General features: G+C 37.3%; 1 protein-coding gene across 6 annotated transcripts in view; it reads right to left on the bottom strand.

The window, feature by feature from the left end:
* tp53i11b (tumor protein p53 inducible protein 11b) overlaps positions 1 to 20,069 on the bottom strand; it is a 67,562-nt gene that overhangs the window by 2,680 nt on the left and 44,813 nt on the right. For 4 of the 6 annotated variants that reach the window (XM_084409038.1, XM_084409040.1, XM_084409042.1 and 1 more), the window contains 5 exons: positions 16,273 to 16,410; positions 4,871 to 4,929; positions 2,090 to 2,138; positions 1,879 to 1,975; positions 252 to 353 (listed from right to left, as the gene is read on the bottom strand). In XM_084409038.1, the coding sequence (XP_084265164.1) occupies positions 252 to 353; positions 1,879 to 1,975; positions 2,090 to 2,138; positions 4,871 to 4,929; positions 16,273 to 16,401 (436 nt within the window). In that variant the 5' untranslated portion in view covers positions 16,402 to 16,410. Of the gene's footprint in view, positions 1 to 251; positions 354 to 1,878; positions 1,976 to 2,089; positions 2,139 to 4,870; positions 4,930 to 16,272; positions 16,411 to 18,142; positions 18,291 to 20,069 lie in introns of all 6 variants that reach the window. The other 2 variants (XM_084409039.1, XM_084409041.1) reach the window with 1 other exon arrangement.

Raw genomic sequence — 20,069 nt, 5'->3', positions numbered from 1 at the left:
GCTCAATATAAATAAAATGTTAATATTATAAAAAATGTATGTATATATATATATATATATATATATATATAAAATCAATCAACTATATGTGTAAAACACCACAGACAATGTACATAACAATCTACAATGTATGTACTGTATTTGATTGAATCCATTGAGAGACCACAACCACTAGAGGGCAGTGCCATCATGATATCACAGGGCTGACAAAATACAGCATGCACAAGACTCTAGTTCTCATTGATACAAACCTAAAAACTGGATGGCGAAGTAGCAGGCCTCGCTAAGTAATGTCCACTGGATGATAACCTTCTCAGCAGTGTACAAGCCATTCCACATGATCAGAGAGAGGCCTGCCAAAAAGAGGACAAACATATACACTACTGTTCAAAAGTTTGGATCAGTAAGAATTTCTTTTTCTTTTTTGAAAGAAATTAATACTTTTACCCAGTAAGGATGCATTATATTTATCAAAAGTGACATTTATAATGTTACAAAAGATTTCTATTTCAAATAAATCCAGTTCCTCTTGAAATTGCTTATCATGGTTTCCACGAAAATACTAAGCAGCACAAATGTTTTCAACATTTATAATAAGGATCATGTGACACTAAAGACTTGCATCACATGAATAAATTACATTTTTAAATATATTTAAATAGAAAATAGTCACTTTAAATTTAAATAATATTTCACAATTTTAAAGTAAATTTTACTGTGTTTTTGCTCAAATAAATGCAGCCTTGGTGAGCAGAAGAGACTTCTGTCAAAAACATCCTACTGACTCCAAACTTTAGTTTTTCTTTTAGAAGTTGCAACTGCTAAACAAACATTCAAACAAACCCTGTGTGTCACATTGTGCCACAACATCATTTTGACGAAATGTGTTCGCTTCACAGTTCTATAAAATATAATATAAACAAAGTTCTGTCATGAAACTCTAGATGGCGTAGGCTTGCAATCATGTCGTTCTCTATAGGGCACAGCTGATGTGTCCTGCTGTATCAGCAGCCAATGAGCTTTCTGCTCCTCTTTCAAATACTTGGTCAGTGCTCAGGGTTTCAGAAACCCCTCCACCTTCCCCAGCTCCACCTGTATAGATTAGCTATGGGTAATTCATGTATGCTATCGTACAGCGGTAGCATGTCTTACCTGCTCAAAGCAGCGTTTTGTGTATGAGCAGTAGCAAGTCTCTGTCACGTTGAGTCATGTTTAGTTATTTTTCTAAGTTTAAATCAATGAGTAATAGAATTACATTTTAGAAATGGCAAATAAAAACTGAAAAAAGAGAAAAAAAGTGGTGTCAGAGTGAGATGACACAAATGTTCACTGAGCAGAACTTAACGGTAAATCATCACTGGGGGATGGATGGATGGATGGATGGATGGATGGAAAATCCTTCCTGTACACCTTGAGATACCAAAGAACAGTGGCTGTCATGCACTGACAGACTTCGCAATTACCAGGAGGATTAGATGAGTAATATTAAAAACATGTCTCATCTATTTAATTTTTGAGGGAAAGATGTGAAAAGGAAGCAGGTAGAGAGGGGAATAATTGCACTGCTAATCTGTGCAAATTTGTTGTCTGCAGTGGGCCAGAAAGAGTTCGATTTAATGTGCAATTACATGAATGAGCAGCGGAGAGCGTGCAGCCCTGCAGGGAATGTTTCCTTCTCGCTTCTCTTCACAATCCACTGGCTGACTGGCCATTAAAACACAAAAATATTTCCAAAGAGCCCCTTGGGTAGAAGAGTAGTCTGTTTACGGCCCATCAATAGATGCACTGACCACATGACAACGTCTTACTAAGGCTGTGAGAGATTGTTAGGTAATGCTGCGTTATTAAAAATTACAGAATGACATGAATGTGACTTACTGAGAATGGCCCCTCCATAGAGACGTATAGAGACACTGGTGGCTGTTTGCTCCTGGTCAAATACAACCTCATACAGCTGGTTGGGGAAGGCTAGGGCCTATAAATCACACACACAAAACCACTTAATGATGTCTAGACTCATCGTGATACTGAAGATAGTAAGAAAGCAATGCTCCTGAGAACTTACGGAGCTTCGGGTACTGAAACTCACCATAAGGGCCATGACCGTGAAAACCACAGCAGAGAAGAGAATCCATAACCTTGAGAAAGAAAAAAAAGAGTCAGTAGAGAAAACAGCAAACTTTGATTGCGTATTCTCTCTTCTAAAATGCCATGGGCAGTTTAGCAATGCTATAAATATGGATTTAAAAGCCTGAGACCAAATATCTGGGATTCAAAATTGCATTTAAACCTGGAAGGAAACTGAAAGAAACTTTGATTTAGACTATTTGTTGGCTGCTGTATAATAAAAGGATGTCATCATGACGCCATTAAAATAAACCATCCACTTGTTTCTGCTGCTGGGAACCTTCTGAAGTCTGAACAGAGACACAATCCAGCTGTTTAAACTGGACGCCTCAAAGCAAACGTTCTTTCACTCTTCCGACAAGTGTCAGCCGTTAAGCGACTGAACGCCAGTGGGCGGGGCCTATGGTGCGATGATGCATAGGTATTCGTCGATGTCTTGCTTTGGAGGCAGTCATATGCAAATGTTTTATTTATAATGACGACGTTTTAAGCTATAAAAACTTTCAGGGTGTTTTAATGGTACAAAGACCTCTTATACGTCAAATGATCAAGGCAAAAGTGATTTATCATATTATGACCCCTTTAATATAAAATGAAAGTATTAATTCTTTCCCCGGTTTCCCCCAGTGTTTTTGAAAAAAGTTGCAAGCCAGAGCCAGCATTTTTTATGTTTGATGTTGAAGTTTCATGGCCCTCAGAATATTTTGGTATATGCATATCTGAACATGCAATATACATACATCAAAATAAAGAATAGAGCCTCTGTTTTTAAACACACAAAGCTTCATGCTTTCTTTTTTTTAGCAATACTTCAATGTGGCTAAGTTTCACAAAATAAAATAAAAACAACATTTTTTGTCAAAGACTACGTCTGAATGGGGAACTGCTTCACAGTCCTGTTGCTCATCCTGGGTCGATATTTCATTCGTTAACATTAGGCATTCTTTATTTATACGGTGTTTAATGTTGATGATCGCATTATTTTACACAATATGCATCTGCTTATGCTATCGCTTGTTTATGCTTGTTCTTCACCTGTGTTTTGATCAGGAGATTCTGTATTCTTTCAGAAGATGCGTAATAGCGCCCTCTACCTTACAACAGTGAAAACACGGAAAGCCGGGGAAAGAGTTAATGAGAAACATTTTAGATTGTACCCTATTTTTGGTAACTAATCAAATAAATACATTTGTAACTTTGACTATATGATACTTTTTACAGAAGGTCAGATAAATGAATAAGAGTCTACCCTATTTTTAGGGAACTAATAAAATAAATAACATGAACAGAACAAACTAAAACATTGACAAATAGCAGCATTTTCACTAGTGGTCTCAGACTTTTAGACCCCACTGAATCCATTCCAGAAATATGTTATGTCACTGAACGGTGTGAAATTCAAACTGAGGTATGGAGACTTCCCAAATGACCAGGCTTGGGAGGATTACTTTAAAAATGTATTCCGTTACAGTTACAAATTACTTCATAAAAAAAGTATTCAGTAACGTAATCCAAGTACTATAATATGAAAGTAATGTAACTGATTACTTTTGGATTACTTCAAGGTCACGTATATAAATAAAGTCAAGCAAGAAGAAATATTATTAAAAAAAAATATTAAAAAACTTTTATTTATTAAGAATTTGGCTCAGTGTACATTACAATATTTTCAAAATATACACACAGGCCTGAATATATATTTATGTAAAGGGCTATACAGACATCTAGTGGCTAATGTATGGTATTACAGATTATTTTGTTTTATTTGTAACTAATTTTTAACTAAAAAATAAAAACACAACATTTAACATTTTTACACAATCTACATATTAGTTTATTTTAAAATAGACCTACATGTTGACTAAAGCCGTGATCTTTCTCAATTTGCCTGACTGAACTTGTGGCGTTGGCAGTGGGAGTTCCCCTACGTTACCTAGACAGCGAACATCCCGTTACGTGAGAAAAGATTAAGAAAGGACATTTTGGGTACTAAAAAAAGATACTCTCCTAATTTCTACAAAATAGCAGCGGAATTTCCATGAATTAAAAGCGATTTTACCCGCAGGCAGCATCGTTTCTACTAGCAGCAGTGATTCAATCTGCGTCTGAGGAGATTGTAGACAGCTGTTATTTGCGCATTCACCAGCGCGTGGCACACGTGAGTCATTACTGGCAACAGAACCAGGAACTACTGTATAATCAAGCAGCGCTTAATATAGTGTTATTATGCCAAAATACTTATTTATTTAGTTTTAAATTAAACCATTGTAATCCTGAAAGTATTCCCCCTTTTTTAAAAATGTAACTATAATCTGATTACTACGTTTTTTGACGTAACTGTAACGGATTACAGTTACTGGATTTTTGTATCCTGATTACGTAACGCCGTTACATGTATTCCGTTACTCCCCAACCCTGCAAATGACACAGCTAATGCACATAAATTAGGAGCTAATAATATTGCAGGAGATTCTTCTAGCATAAATCATTTGCATTAGTGTCCAAAGACAGACAAAACGCTACACGTTACTGAAACAGAACCTGAATTTGTACAATTATCAGGTGCAGGGTTCAGCTGGTTCAGCTGTGGCCTGTCAAAATAACTGTGCTTTAATTAAAAGCCTGCTATTTTCTGCACTGTTGACCCAAGGCAGAATTATATAAATGAGGTGAATGAGAGCAATCTCCCCTAACCACCACAGTGCAGAGAGAGTGGCGGAACAGCACAGGGATGTTGTCTTACCTCAGTCCCACAGGCTCTCGAACCGCAAACTTGATCTCATTCCCCAGCATCTGACTGATCTGAGAGAGAAGAGGAGGAAGTGAAGTGAGGAATAAAGAAAGATGCGGGGAGAGAGATATAGACACGAGGGAGAAAAAACGCGACACTCAGAATAATAACAAACTGTCACATCCAGCAGAAGAGTCATTTGCAACAGAAACGTCCCATCTAAATTCACTTCGGATGAACAAAAACAACTAAATCAGTCTGAAGCATGATGAATTAATAGTGCATGGTGAGTTATCCACAGTGGTGTGGAGCGAATCATTAAAGCATCTTTAATTAAAGTGAAGAAACCTGTTGTCAGCTTTGACGTCTGGTGGCCACCGGTGAATGGGTGGATTAATAACACAATATATTTAGCATGAAACCCAATTTGATGATAAATTAGCACATGCAGCCACCCACACAAAGTCTCTGATGATTTCCAGAGATTCACACATTTTCAGGTTTATGGCTGCCGTTCAATGCAGCCACCTACTTCTCCATAGCTGTTAAACAAAGATGGCAACACTACAAGGGAATCAAAGTGTTGGCAAACTCCTCCTTTGTTTAATCACCTTTTTGAAAGGGGAGTCTCTTCTATAATAATAATAATAATAAATTTCATTTGTTGGCACCTTTCAAGACCCATACAGAAAAAATAAACAAGACATTAATACAAACCCAACAATAATATCAATGGTAAAATCAAAATAATAAGTACAATCTTTAGGCTAAAAACCATAAAGTCCAGGAAATTAAATTGGAATGATGAAATTTATGTAGGATAAGCTAATCTAAACAGATGTGTTTTAAGTTTTGAATTGATGGAGAGAGTCCAGTTGGCGAATGTGAAGTGGGAGAGAAATCCAGAGATGTGGGGCAGAGCGGCTATAGGCTCTAGCCCCCATGGTGCCAAGTCTGAATGTTGGTACAGTTAAAATTTCAGCCCGTGGAGGAACGAAGTGTTCGAGGAGGATTATAGGGAAGAAGCAGGTCTGAGAGGTATGAGGGAGCAAGGTCATGGAGGGCTTTGAAGGTAAGCAGAAGAATGTTGTAGTTGATCTGGTAAGGAACAGGAAGCCAGTGAAGCTGAGTAATCCAATCGATCCAAAGGATCCAATTGTCCGTGCGACACTTCTGTCGCGCCGCACTCCACTTTATTCCAATGGGTGACGTCAAGCGACTTTGCCCGCAAAGCATTCCGGGAAGGCGGCGCTGCATTTGAAAAAATGCGGCGCGTCAAAAAGCTGGCCGATCTTTATGCAAATGAATACGTTGAACGCGACGCGACTATCCAATAGAAGAAGAGCACATGGAGACTGGGGGAATCATGAGCCGCTGGCTCAAAACCACGACCCTAGCGGTAAACTTGAGGAACGCCCATCAACGTACAAATGAGGGAAGGGCTTCAGTCGTGTTGCAAAAGTGGATCGGTACCATAAGAAGCTGGAGGGCTTTGAAGGTAAGCAGGAGAATTGTGTAGTTGATCCAGTAAGGAACAGGAAGCCAGTGGAGCTGAGTAAGAAGCGGTGTGATGTGGTCAGTTGATCCGGTGCGGGTGATAATCCGAGCTGCCGAGTTCTAAATGGATTGGAGGCGATGGAGAAGTTTATTTGTGGAGCCAATGAGGAGGGCGTTGCAGAAGTCAATGCGGGATTTGATCAGGGCATGAACAAGGACCTGTGTATTGTGTTGGGAGAGGGAGGGGCGGAGTCTAGAGATGTTGCGGAGGTGAAAGTAAGGAGTCCGAGTGATATTGCTGATGTGAGGGCCAAAGGAAAGTGTACTGTCTAGAATGACACCGAGACTTTTGACTTGGGAGGAGGTGGGAATCGGAGAGCCATCAACTGACATGGTAAACGGGTGACTTTTGGAGAGTGTGGCCTTTGAACCAATGAGGAGAACCTCACTTCCATTGAGTTTAAGAAGATTGATTGACATCCAGTTGCTGATAGCTTGCAGACAGGAGGTCTGGAGGGGGGAAGAGAGGTGTTCAATTTTGTGGAGAGATAAAGTTGTGTATCGTCGGCATAACAATGAAAATTGATCCCAAAGGAACAGAGAACGTTGCCGAGAGGTAATATATAGATGATAAAAAAGCAGTGGTCCCAGCACTGAGCCCTGAGGAACACCATGGGTGACTGTTGTAGATTTTGATGTGACATTTTTTCCCTGAATGAATCGTTTTCTATTATGTAGATATGACCTGAAACAGACTAGTGCATTGTTAGCGATCCCGATGGCAGCCAGACGTTCCAAAAGAATTGTATGAGAGATGGTGTCAAAGGCTGCATTGAGGTCGAGATGAATTAGGATGGATAAAAGGCCATTGTAAGCTGCAAGTAGGAGATCATTTGTGATTTTTACCAGGGCTGTTTCAGTGCTGCGACTGTGGCGAAAACCAGACTGAAAAGGTTCGTAGAGGTTATTGTTGTGCAGGTGGGCTTGAAGTTGAATCGCTATAGTCCGTTCCAAAAGTTTGGTGATGAATGGGAGGTTGGAGATGGGGCGATAGTTATTTGGGTCATTAGGATCCAAACCAGGTTTCTTCAGAATCGGGGTGACAGAAGCAGTTTTGAGAGATGTAGGAACAGTGGAAGTAAGGAGAGAGGAGTTGATTATAGACATTATGATCGGTAAGACAGAAGGCAGACAGGTTTTAACCAGGGCGGTAGGGATGGCTATCATTAGAGGCAAATCACACATTCCCTTTGTGGCTGCTTAAAACAGTGTCATAAAATATAAGAGCCTTCATTTCTCCTAAAGGAGCATTTTGGTTTCTAAGGAAATATTTTATTTAAAGGGATAGTTCACCCAAAAATGAAAATTCTGTCATTAATTGCTCACCCTCATGTCGTTCCAAACCCATAAGATATTTCTAATGAAATCTGAGTGATTTCTGTCCCTCCATTGACAGCTACACAAATACCACTTTGATGCTTCAAAAGTTCATAAAGAGATTGCTAAACTAATCCATATAAATTGAGCGGTTTAGTCCAAATTTTCTGAAAAAACTCGATCACTTTATATGATGAACAGATTGAATTTAGGCTGTACACTATCATTTAAAGGTTTGTTAACGTTTTTGAAAGAAATATTGTGAAATATGATTGCAATTTTATATAAATGTTTTCTATTTAAATGTTATTTATTCCTGAGATTGCAATGCTGAATTTTCAGCATCATTACTCCAGTCTTCAGTGTCACATGATCCTTCAGAAATCATTCTAATATGCTGATTTGCTGATCAGAAAACATTGATAATTATTATCAATGTTCAAAACAGTTGTGCTGCTTAATATTTTTTGTGGAAAATTGAGACATTTTCATTTCATCAGACATTTGACCCTAAACTTTTGAAGGGTAGTAGTGTATATAATCAGCATAACATTTTGAGTCAAAATCAGCATGAATGTCAGAACGCAATGAGATGGGAGGTTAGTAGAACCAGAATCACATGCTGGATTGCTATTCTATTGATTTGTGCATGGAAGAAGCATTTTAATTTGAGCCACGACTCCAGGTTTGCAGACGGATGACATTATAAATGCTGTGACGGATATGAGTGGGATGTGTTTCTTTTATTCTCATTGGGTGCACATCTAATGTCAATAAAAAGCCAAACCTCCAGAACCCCTCTGTATGGATTTCCTTAAAGACTGTGAAATAAGACAGAATAGGAGTGCAATAGGGAGATAAGAAAGAGAAAGCGAGCGTGAGAGACAGAATGGAGGCAGAGAGGTGGGAAAATAAGCATGCAGAGATAAAGAGAGAACACACACTATGAGGGCTGCGGTTGTGCGGGTCCCCTGTAGATCCTGCCACAGTGATACAGCAGACGCTGCTGCTGCTGGCCTTCATACTGGGATGTGCTAATGACTCGAAAATAAATTAGATTTCGTGACTGCCAGAATTGTCTAAACAATCACCACAACTTCCAATATCACCCAAAGTAAACAATTTTTCCATTAGATCCGATACTGCCACACAACGTGTATTTCAACTCAGCCTCTGCTGAGAGACTGTTCAAGTTAATGAAATGACAACACAATACCACAATATCTTTCAAAGAGCAGACAGACGGACTTATTTTACGGGTTTAGAGTGTGAAGAGTGCTGAAAGAGCATAGAGTAAAATAAGATTTCTGCATGACAAGACAAGAAATGCCTAGCTATAAAACACAATGAATAAATATAATGTAACTAAACATAGAATGGGGTGCAAATATCACAATACAAGGCCCGCTCACAAGGACGAAAACTATAACGATAAAAATAAAGATACAGTTCTAAAAACATTCTAAATATAAAAGAATATCAGAGTTCACACCAAATATGACGGCACAGAGACACAATACCGTTGGAATCACTTTCAGAATTATTTTTTCCAACTGATGAATCAGCCAATCAGAATCCATCCTCCTTTGACGAGTTTGAGCATTTAAAGAAGCAGACGACATAACTGCAGTAAACGCTTATCATAAACAGAATGATATCGCTAGCTGGTGTGGACGCTAATATAATTATCGTTCTTTGAGTGAACGGGCCTTTTGTAACATGTAAAAGCAAATAAAAGTTGAATGTAAAAGTAAAATGAAGAAATCTGTCTTATTCTGAACTGTTTTGTTGCATTCTGACAAAAATAATGCAGAAATTGTGACACTGATCATTGATCTTTGTACAGAAGGTCAGATGTTGTTCAAATAATTTGATCAGATTGCATCATATCTTGGAAAATGGGTTGTTCAAAAGAAAAAAGGACATAAATAAGATTACTTCATGTGTTCATGTTTTCTTGGTTTTGAGCTTGACAATTCGGCATTAAAAAGATATTTTGAGCCGCTAATCCCACTCCTACCTCGAAACCTACCCATAAGCATTTCTTAAAAATATAAAAAGTACAGTTATAAAGAAAAAACTTAAACAGACAAGAGTAATCAAAATAATTTATCTCAAAAAAGAAGTCAAAAGCGGTACCAAAAGTCCAAATGGCGATGTGTTGCAGTTGCAGACCTATGTGGCGGTATATAATAGATCAAGATGCATTTAACTCTTTGCATTTGTAAAAGAGGAAATTATTTTTTTAATATTTATAAATAGATTTTAGAGCACTACAATGCGTAACAGGCAAATAAGTAAAGTCATGGTTATTTAATGCAAAAACTGACCAAAAAACAGTATAAAAGTATTACAAATAACTTGTGTTGCATTCCAAGTCTTCTGAAGCCATACGAACAGAGTGGAACTTGTGTTTTATATTATATAATACACAAATGGTTTAAGGGTAGGGGTTGGATTATGTGCTCAAAATAGTGTAAATAAAAAAAGTCAAATAAAATGTAAATAAAATGATGCTGGCTGGTTAAATTGAAAATCACACCCCAACATATATGCCATAATGGCAAACCTATACCTCCATTCATGAGGATAAAAGTCCCATCGCGCCTGTGTATGACACCAAAGGTTTCTAATTGAAAGCAATGGAGTATCCTGCACGTCGAAAAAGGACTCTAAGGGGTACCCCGTGTTAAAAAGTGACGGCGAGGGGTCCTGAGCAAGCGTCAATATGTGACAAGTTAGGAATGAGAATGTGTTGACATGCCGAACCACCATTTCTAAATTGTTAAAGTGGGATGATAACCTAAGAGGCATTATTAAAAATCCCATTAATGAGTTAAGACACCTTAAAAATTCTGCCGTACCAACAGTAAAGGTGGTATGTTCAACTTTAATCGACCTGTGAAAGAAAGTGTGCTGACTTTCTCAATTTTCAGCAGAGAAGTCAGAGCTGTTATATAGTGCGGTCTGCCTCAAATTATAGGTCGTGATCTTTCCACCATTGATGACATTTATGTCTCACGTTCGCAGAGAAAAGGACTAACAAGTTCTGAAAGATCTCACAAATCCGGCCGGCCGCTTCAGGGCCACGTTTTTTTTAGTGTTTGTTCATGCTCTTAATTCCTCTGGTATTAATGCATCTGTATTTCGATGGGATATATACTTTACGTATGCATGTGTGTTTTTCTCATTCTTTGTATTTATATGCTTTTATTGCATTTTAGTGCATGTTATTATTGTTGATGAGCTCACCAGGAAAAATTCCGGACAACTAGGTTATGGCAATAAATCAAATAAAATGTATCTGCAATTTACAATGATTACAAAGAAGTTGCATCACTAAGTAGAAACTTCTGCTTCCAGGTCAGAGATGTACAACTGTAGTGATGATAAGACCAGATTCAATTTAAATCCAATCGAGTTTAAATTTTATAGCTGTCATATGTCATTAAGATTCACAGCAGTAAAGATTTCAGGCTGTAACGCGCGCTTTCGCAACAGCCTAACTGCAAATTGCATTTCATCTGGTGGTTGGTTCTGTGATGGCCATCTTATTCAAGCAGTGCGAGCAGCCGAGACCTTTCTGAGCTCTGAAACAGCGCAAATATTTTCAATTTGCTGACCGCTTTGGCCTCCGCAAGAAATTCTCAGCGAGTATCAACATCCTAATTAGAGGCTACTGCAGGTCAGAGTCGAGCAGAAGATAAAAGCCAGGCGTAGCAATGAGAGTGACCTCATGAGCGCTCTGACCAAAGCCCAGGTCGACGTGTGTGGAAGATATACAAACATATATTGTGCTTTTGAGGTTATCAAACATTGCAAAAGGAAATGGAGGGATCAGTGGGATTATTACCACATCTTTACACTGGCTCGGCTGTCAAAACAACTGCTGATACAAATGCAACTTCCATTTGGATACTTCACGGGCCATTTACACCAAAAGGCTATGCACAAATAAAAACAGTGCTGTGTATCATGTGATTGCTTGCGCATGTGTTCTGACATGTGCATCTGTTTGAATGAGGGTTTGGCCTCTGGCTTCTGTGACATTACTGAATCATGCATCTGTACAGTCATTCTAGCACGCGTGGTTTTCACAGGAACAGACCCTACTCCAGGAAGCAGACCTGAATCATGAGCGTGAGACGCATTAAGCAGGAATAATCATGCAGGATAGTGTGGCACAGGCCAGCGAACAGAGGCAGAGGGAAGGCAGGAACAGGAAGAAATAAACAATGCTGTTTTTAATCTGCTCTGTGTGACCGCCTGCTCCTTCATCCTTCATCCTTCATCAAGCAACGGCACATGCGTGAAGGAAAACATTTGCTCAAAATATCCCTCTTTTTTCACATAGACTTCAAAACTCTTCAAAAGTTTGGGGTCAGTAAGATTATTATTTTTATATAAAATAAAAATTTCTTATTTTTTAGAAATTAATACTTTTATGCAACAATGATGCATTAAATTGATCAAACGTGAGAGTAAAGACATTTATATTGTTGCAAAAGTTTCCCATTTCATGTAAATGCTGTTGTTTTTAACTTTCTATTCATCAAAGAATCCAAAAAAAAAAAAAAAAAATCACGTTTTCCGGAAAAATATTAAACAGCACGAATAAAATTGATAATAATAAGAAATAATAATAATATAATCTTGTGACACTGAAGACTTAAGTAGGCCAAATGAGCCCCTGAAAATGTAAAATTTGTCATCACATTTTAAGTTACATTCGTCATTCAATATTAACCAATTTTTCATTCTGGCTTTGGCAACACATAAAGCCGCATTTCTGCAATATCATCATGCTACTCGAACAAAATTTAAGTCAACCACTTTCAAGGACCTATGTTTTCACATACTTTCTAGTCCATGAGTCTGAAATTCAAGTACTTTCAAGCAGCCTGGGAACCCTGAGTTGTTTAGTTATCGAAATTCATTAATTTAAATTCCTATTGCTAGTCAAGAGAAATACTGCTCTGAATAATATATACTGCCTATCTGCTCACTTCAAAATACACTGCAGCTTCAAAGTAGTTAGCTACTTTTTTTTCAAAAGGATACCTTGACTGAAGTTTAATTACAATCATGAGTAGCTTGTTACTGGCAAGCTACATTTTTAAAGTCCCCTCCTCAAACTGGACCCAGTTGTGCAAACCAGAAGATCTTTCATTGCAATCTCTAAATTGTTAGATGCCTAAATCATATAATTCCATTAGTCTTTACAAATTATACTGAATAGCCATAGTGTTTAATACTGCTGAATGACTCTGTTAAATCCTACAAAAGACCCAATATTAGTGAAATCACCACAGAGCTGAATCAGATGTGCTGACAGGGGAAGTGCAGGATAGGGCCCATACCACAGCTCTGAGTAACTCGAACGCCTCGCAAAACCAAGACCCTTCGCTCTATACACAGGAAACTCACAACCTCCTGCTCATGGAGGAAACAACAGCCGTTTCACCGCATCACTTTCCTGTGGGTGTACAGCTTAAGGACGAGTGAAAAGCAAAATGGAGAGCTTCCTTCGTTTATTTTTAGTTGTGAATAGGTCCATCTTCCTCTCTCGCAAACCCGATAAACAATTCTCATGAGCGAGGACAAACCGCCTCAGGCATGGGTACAAGCATCATATGTGTGAACATGAGCACTGTATTTATATCATGGAAGTATATCAATGTTTACATTTTTCATATCACCCATGAGATGCTGGATTACTGCATGTTGCACACCAAGTGCACATCTAATTTCATTGGAAAAAGCTCTTCGCGTACAAGTACCAGCAAAGCAAGAACAAATGGTACCTTAACGAGCTTTACATGCTTTATAGTAATAGCAGTGATCAGATGATTGAACATATGATATATATGGCATTTTTATCAGATAATATAAGGTCAAACATAGTATTTAAAGGAGTCATGACATGGATTTCATGTTCCTTCAGGTTTACCTATAAAGTTAATAAAGTTTTTTGCACAAAAAAATGAATATATATGCTATATATATGGAAATACGCTTATTTTCAACCTTCATTCTGACTCTCTGTGTGAAAAGATAAGTATTTAAGGGGCCATTTTACCATATTATTCTAATGTATTGTCTTAATTACTGTATACACACGCTGATTTGTAGCGCAAACAGTTTTACAGTTTACAGCAGTTTGATATATTCCTCTCGTTATTTCCCCAGAGCGCCTAATAAATCGGAAGTCTCGCACATTTACAGAAAACACTTGAAAAATAAGATGGATAAGGACGAGGAATTTTTAAGCTATGAAACTTGCAGGATGTTTTAATGGTACAATGGTGTCTTGTATGTCAAAAGATCAAGGCAAATTTGATTTCTTATGTCATGACCCCTTTAAAGGGGTTCATAAGTGGCATTTTTTTTTTTTTTTTATGTTTCCTGAGGTATTTTTGCATTAAAAACTGTTATCATTTATAAATAAAAGCAATTTTATACCCTGTTTTTATCCCTTTGATTTGAACACTGTTTAAATAGATGGGTCTTTAAAATAAAAGCCCATTGCTGTGATTGGGTAACTTTGCATATGAAATATGTATTACATGAGGAACTCTTTTGACTATTAGGCTACAGCTGCCAAGATGAAGTAATCGTGAAAATGTTGATTACAGAATTATATTTCAATCTACTTCCATACCATTAAAAGTTACAGTGCTGAGCTTTTCCAGGAAGTCATGTGATGATATATTTGGTCGGAAACGGGTCATATATTGCCAGCTTAGTAAGAAAAAAAAAAAGAGTTGTTTTTTGAGTAACAAAGACGTTTTGAGCTCTGAAACTTATTGGATGTTTTAATAGCACCAACACCTCTTAAATGTCAAAAATTCATGACCCCTTTAAAAAAAAAAAAAAGTATATGTAAAAATAAAATGATGATAAATAATATATATATGTTTGCCCTTATGGCAAATGGATATTTTAACCATTAAATGGGAGGGGGGGGGGGGCTGTGTCAAACATTACAGGTAAAAAAATCCTAATCGTGACACTCATAATTTAGTTTTGCTGCTGTAGTGCAAAAAATATTTGAAGTGAGTCATGATGACAGATGTTTTCTTTAGTAAACGGTTTATACATCTGCTTTAAATCGTGCATGTCACTTACATCAACAACAGGTCCTTTGACATAATAATTTAATTTGACATAGCCATGTATTATAATCTTACTGTCTAAGGTTGAGTAAAATGGATTTATTCAACAAGGCCATTTTTTACTCACATTTTGGCAAGTGTTCATTTTGGACTGGGATTTAGTATAACCCTACTAATGGTAACACACTATTCAAAAAGAAGCAGGTAAAATTGAGGCTAACTGAGCCTATTAGCGCAACAGTCTCAAGCAGATTGCGTTGTTGTTTTTTGCACTGCTCCTAATTGCACACTGATAATATATGAACATCTGTTTCACTGCAACAACAGAATGCAAACCATTAATATGCATGTCTGTGTGTTTAAGTTAGTTACTATGCAAGTCATGGAACTTGGATAAGGAAATGTACAAGGACATTAGGGTGGTCCTTATTTTTAAAGTCTCCAATTGTCATGCTCTTAACCCTTTAAATTGTTCCTTTATATAAGAAAATACAGCATGCCAATTTTTATGGCAGTAACATAATAATTACTGGTAGCTCAATTAGCTTGAAACTTTCTGAGATTTTGATGATTTTCGTAAAAACAGATCATTTGAATTGGTATTGTACCTGGCTAGTAAAATTCCCCAAAAAATCTCCATAAAAGCATCTAATGCACCATATATTCCTAAATATGTATTTTAGAGACATATCTCAGTTTACTTATTGTAGAAACGAAATCCAAATTATTCCATCCATGACCCGGTTTAGCAGATTTACCTTTCCTGGTGGAATCAATACATATTTCTATTGATGTTCACCTTGGTTATTGTTTGGGTTTAGAGCACATTTTTTGGTTTAAAAAATTACATTACGTTCCTTGAAATTGACCCGGAACTTTGGCCGAATCAAGCAGATTATCAGGAGGCACAGGCAACCATACATGCAATGAAAGTAGTCAATGTTCACGCCGAGAGAGGAGTGGCTCTGATTCAAGAATACAATGGCTATCTCACACACTCTGAAGAACAATTGCAGTTTCTCCTTCATGTGGTGGAAGATCACCGACGGATCTATCCAGACTGCAAAAAGTCAACACTGGCTGCTGAGCATCAGAAATGAGGGATTGTTGAAAACTTTGGGCTTTTTTGAGATTGTTGTCATTGTTGTCATGTCAGTGTTGCTCTGATTTCAATAAAATGTAGTTCATTTGCAGCAACTTTTAATATTACTTGCATATCACAATAACGCCGCACAGCTTAACATAGGCAATCTTCCACATGATTGAGCTACCTCTAAATATCATTTTTTGTCAACATTTTTGCATATTTCTAATTTTGAAGTTAAAAGGAACAGTTTAAGAGGTTAAGACACTAACATTTTGCACAAAAAAAAAAATTGGACTTGATAAGGACCACCCTAAAGGACATGATATACAAATACTGACCTTTGATCTGTGCACCTCTCCATCATCATCCTCTCCACCGACGCCGAGGATCTTGCGAGTCTTGAGTCGGCTCACCAGATCGGTCTGACTGTGTTTCTTCATCAGAGGCGGATGAGGTTTAGAAGCCATTCCAGAAGTCTACGGAGGAGAAGAGGAGTGAGAGAACAAGATGAGATCTGATTAGTCACTTCATGCTCATGCATGTTCTCGTTTGCACTGGGAATGGAGTTCTCATTCTTCTTCTCACAAGACAAGATCTTTACTATGCGCAATCCTCTTGCGCACCAGACTGTCCTGACAAACCAGTGAACCTTACATGAGGCAATGGATTACTCAAGAGAATAAACAATATTTTGCTCTCAAAAAGGCACTAAAACAACATCACATGAGGTATAACAAGTCTTGACAAGATCCTCAGTTCCTGTGGCACCATTTGCAGTCAAATTGGGCACAGCACCAAATCAGCATATTATAATGATTTCTGAAGGATCATGTACTGATTTCTGAAGGATTATGGACTGGAGTAATGGCTGAAAATGTAGCTTTGCTATCACAGTAAAAAAAAAAAAACATGTTAAAATGTTTTTAAATAGTAATATTGTTAACTATTACACAAATTCAGATAAGGTGAAGGCCGTTTTGTTTTCGACACACGCAATAGACCAATTACAAAAGACTGGGCCATCTGACCAATAGTGAAATACTGTTAATTTCACTAACAAAAAGTTTGTTGACATGCTTTTTTCCCCCATGACTAAGCTGAGATGATGACAAGAAGACAATGCGGTAATCAAACAATAACTGTGACATGCAATATCTTTGACGAAAAAAGACGAAACAAAATATAAAAAATCTGTATTTATATTTGTCGGGGAAAAAAAGAGGAGACATAATATTACAGACTGCTATACAAGCCTCTACTACTATGTTTGCTGTTTCCAGATCTCAATAGTTTAAATCCCAATTGGTTACCATTGACTTCCCAAATTCCCACTGACATTTCTCAAAATACCTTGTTTCATATTCCAAAGAACAAAGAAAGCCAAACATGTTTGAAACGACATCAGGGAGAGTAAATGATGACATAATTTTCATTTTTGAGTGAACTATTCTTTTTATACCCATTTAAATCCCAATAATCACATGGCATTATTTATGCAGATGTAATTGCAGTGTAAATCTATCTGAATATCAATTATATGCAGCTTCTGAAAAAAAAACAATGGCTATTGTAGCCTAAAAGTTGAATAATTTTTTTTTTTAAATCTAAAGCCACTTGTAATGTCTAATTGATGCTTTTTTCATTTAACACAATAATGACTTTAAATGATCTCTTGGAGGTAATTTCTGCGATTTGTGCTTATTAATTAAATCGCATTCGAGATGTGCGATTAATTAAGATGAATTAGTCGACACATCATGTAATTAATTTTGTGTGTATGATAGTGACAGTGAATCTCTGTGAGGCAAAGGATTACTCAAGGGAATTAATTATATTTTCCTCTCAAAAAGGCAGTAAAAAAGACATCACGTGAGAGAATATCAGTTTTTAAAAGCCCCTTAGTTCCTGCTGCACGTTTGCGGTCAATTCGGGGACAGCACAATAAGAGAACATGGATATGAACGTCCTGACACGAGGACACAATGCAACTGTATATCTCGCAGTTGTGGATTTATTTCCCATGTCTGCAATGTAATTTCCTGTTATTTGGACATCACTGTGATATGCGAGACCTTTGTTCCCCAGTGATGTTGTTTTTGTAGAAAAAGGACATTTGAATGTCAGATGTAGACATGACTATAGCATGTACTGCTTGTTCTGCAGGAACATTATATCTCAGGTGACTTTCAGTGTGTGTACTCCAGTCACCTGCTCTCGTGTACTGGACAGCAGAGGTACAGGCGGCGAGTGCTCCCCTCAGCAGAGGGAGAGAGGAGTTCGCTGTCACAATCGATTAGGAAAAGGATTAAATGTGTCTGAGGCTCCAGCACTACTGAGCCTGAAGGTGTTCAGGAAGCTGCAAGAGCAAAAGTACAGTCATCACCTGAGTGCTCTTCAGACAGCAAGATGTAGAAGCACAGAAAATAAAAAAAGCAAAGCAGTATTCATTTCAGTACTAATGAAGATGTCATTAGACAAGTAGATAAAAAAAGATATTAAATCATAGATGAATGCATTGATGAATGAATAAATCAGTCACTGCAACACATTGCAATCATTTTCGGTCACTCGGTCCAAGACTGATGAAACCTACCAAAACCAACAGATGAAACTTATACAATCATAGATATACCGGCTACTAATTTAAAGATAGAACATGTAATTTAAATGCTGTGAATAATAAAGTTATGAATAATATAATAATTAATAATAAAGGTATCCATTTGACCTGCACTGTTTAAAACTGTACGCACACAGAATTTACAATATACAGTAAATAACTTAAATATATAATTAATATATATATATATTTATACCATGGTCTGGGTGAATACTCGATTCTGATTGGCTGCAGGGTGTCCATTAAAAAGTGATAGAGGACACCTAGTAAAGGAGTTCTGGTGAAACTGACTGTTTACCGTTCGAAATTAATAAATAAATGCGCTGGCTACATCAGCTGTGAGTAACCATAGCAACAGGCAGTCAAAGTATCCGTTTACAATTTATTGTATCAAAACAAACATCTAGTTAGCCGTTATACACTACCTGTGTGTTTTAATTATAGGTTAAAAAAAACTAAAGTGTAACGCCCATGGCTAGACAAGCCTAACTTACGTGAAAAAAAATACGTTAACTTTCTGGCTCGTAAGTTAGCTAAACTGAAGGGTTCAAGAGTTGAGCGGACTATAAATATCTCCGGTTGCTACATAAACCGTCAGGCGTAACCAGGGAAACCAAGTTATTGTTTGTAAAAACTTTCGATTTCGATTGTAAAACTAATTAAAATATAAACTAATGTTTTAAAAATGTGTTATTTGGCAAGTGCCAATGGTATAAGCGGGTTAATGCCCTTCGAGGTGTCCATTGTCAGGTAATAATGGACTTTCTTGTATGAGAAATAGCCTGGCACTCATTTTATTGTATTAGATATTTATAAGATGCAAGGGCTGTGTATTATTTTTTACCTCACACAAGCAATTTTATGTAGCAACAGAGAGCTAATTAATGCTAATGATGATTGCTTTCTTGTTTCATTCATTCGGCTTAACTGCGAATGAATGAAACATTCGCTGCACGTCGGACGGTTCATGCCTCGCCATCGTCCATTATTACCTGACAATGGACACCTCGTCGGGCATTAACCCTTACATTACCAGGTTTGGGGTCAGTAATGTTTTTTTTTTTTTTTAAGTAAGTAATACTTTTATTCAGCAAGGATGCATTAAATTTATCACAAATTAAAGTAATATTTTTTCCCCAATAATTTTCTATTCAAGATACAGTTCATTTGAATAAAAATAACAATGGTTCCACAAAAATATTAAAGCAACACCAAAGAACTTTTCCTCTTCGGTCCCCCTATAGGTTGGAAGTGGAATTGTCCATTACCGCTGTCGTAAATCATTTCGCCTACCGCAGCCTTGTGTCGCACGCACGCTTGCACATTCAGTACCGGCTTTGGAATGAACAATGTCCACAGACAAGGTAGAGTTCATGAAAGTATGATGTATTGCGACATCAGAAACGAAGAAAAACTAAATAATGACTATTTTAACGCTTGCCGTAAAGCAAGTCGAATTTGTAGTTTTCTTACGTCTCATTCGAACTACAGAAACGCTACCCGATCTGGCAAACT

Source organism: Rutilus rutilus, assembly GCF_951802725.1.
Source record: "Rutilus rutilus genome assembly, chromosome: 5".
Lineage (NCBI taxonomy): Eukaryota > Metazoa > Chordata > Actinopteri > Cypriniformes > Leuciscidae > Rutilus > Rutilus rutilus.
Note: the sequence above shows the minus strand (reverse complement) of the source record. Positions and strands in the feature narration are given on the sequence as shown.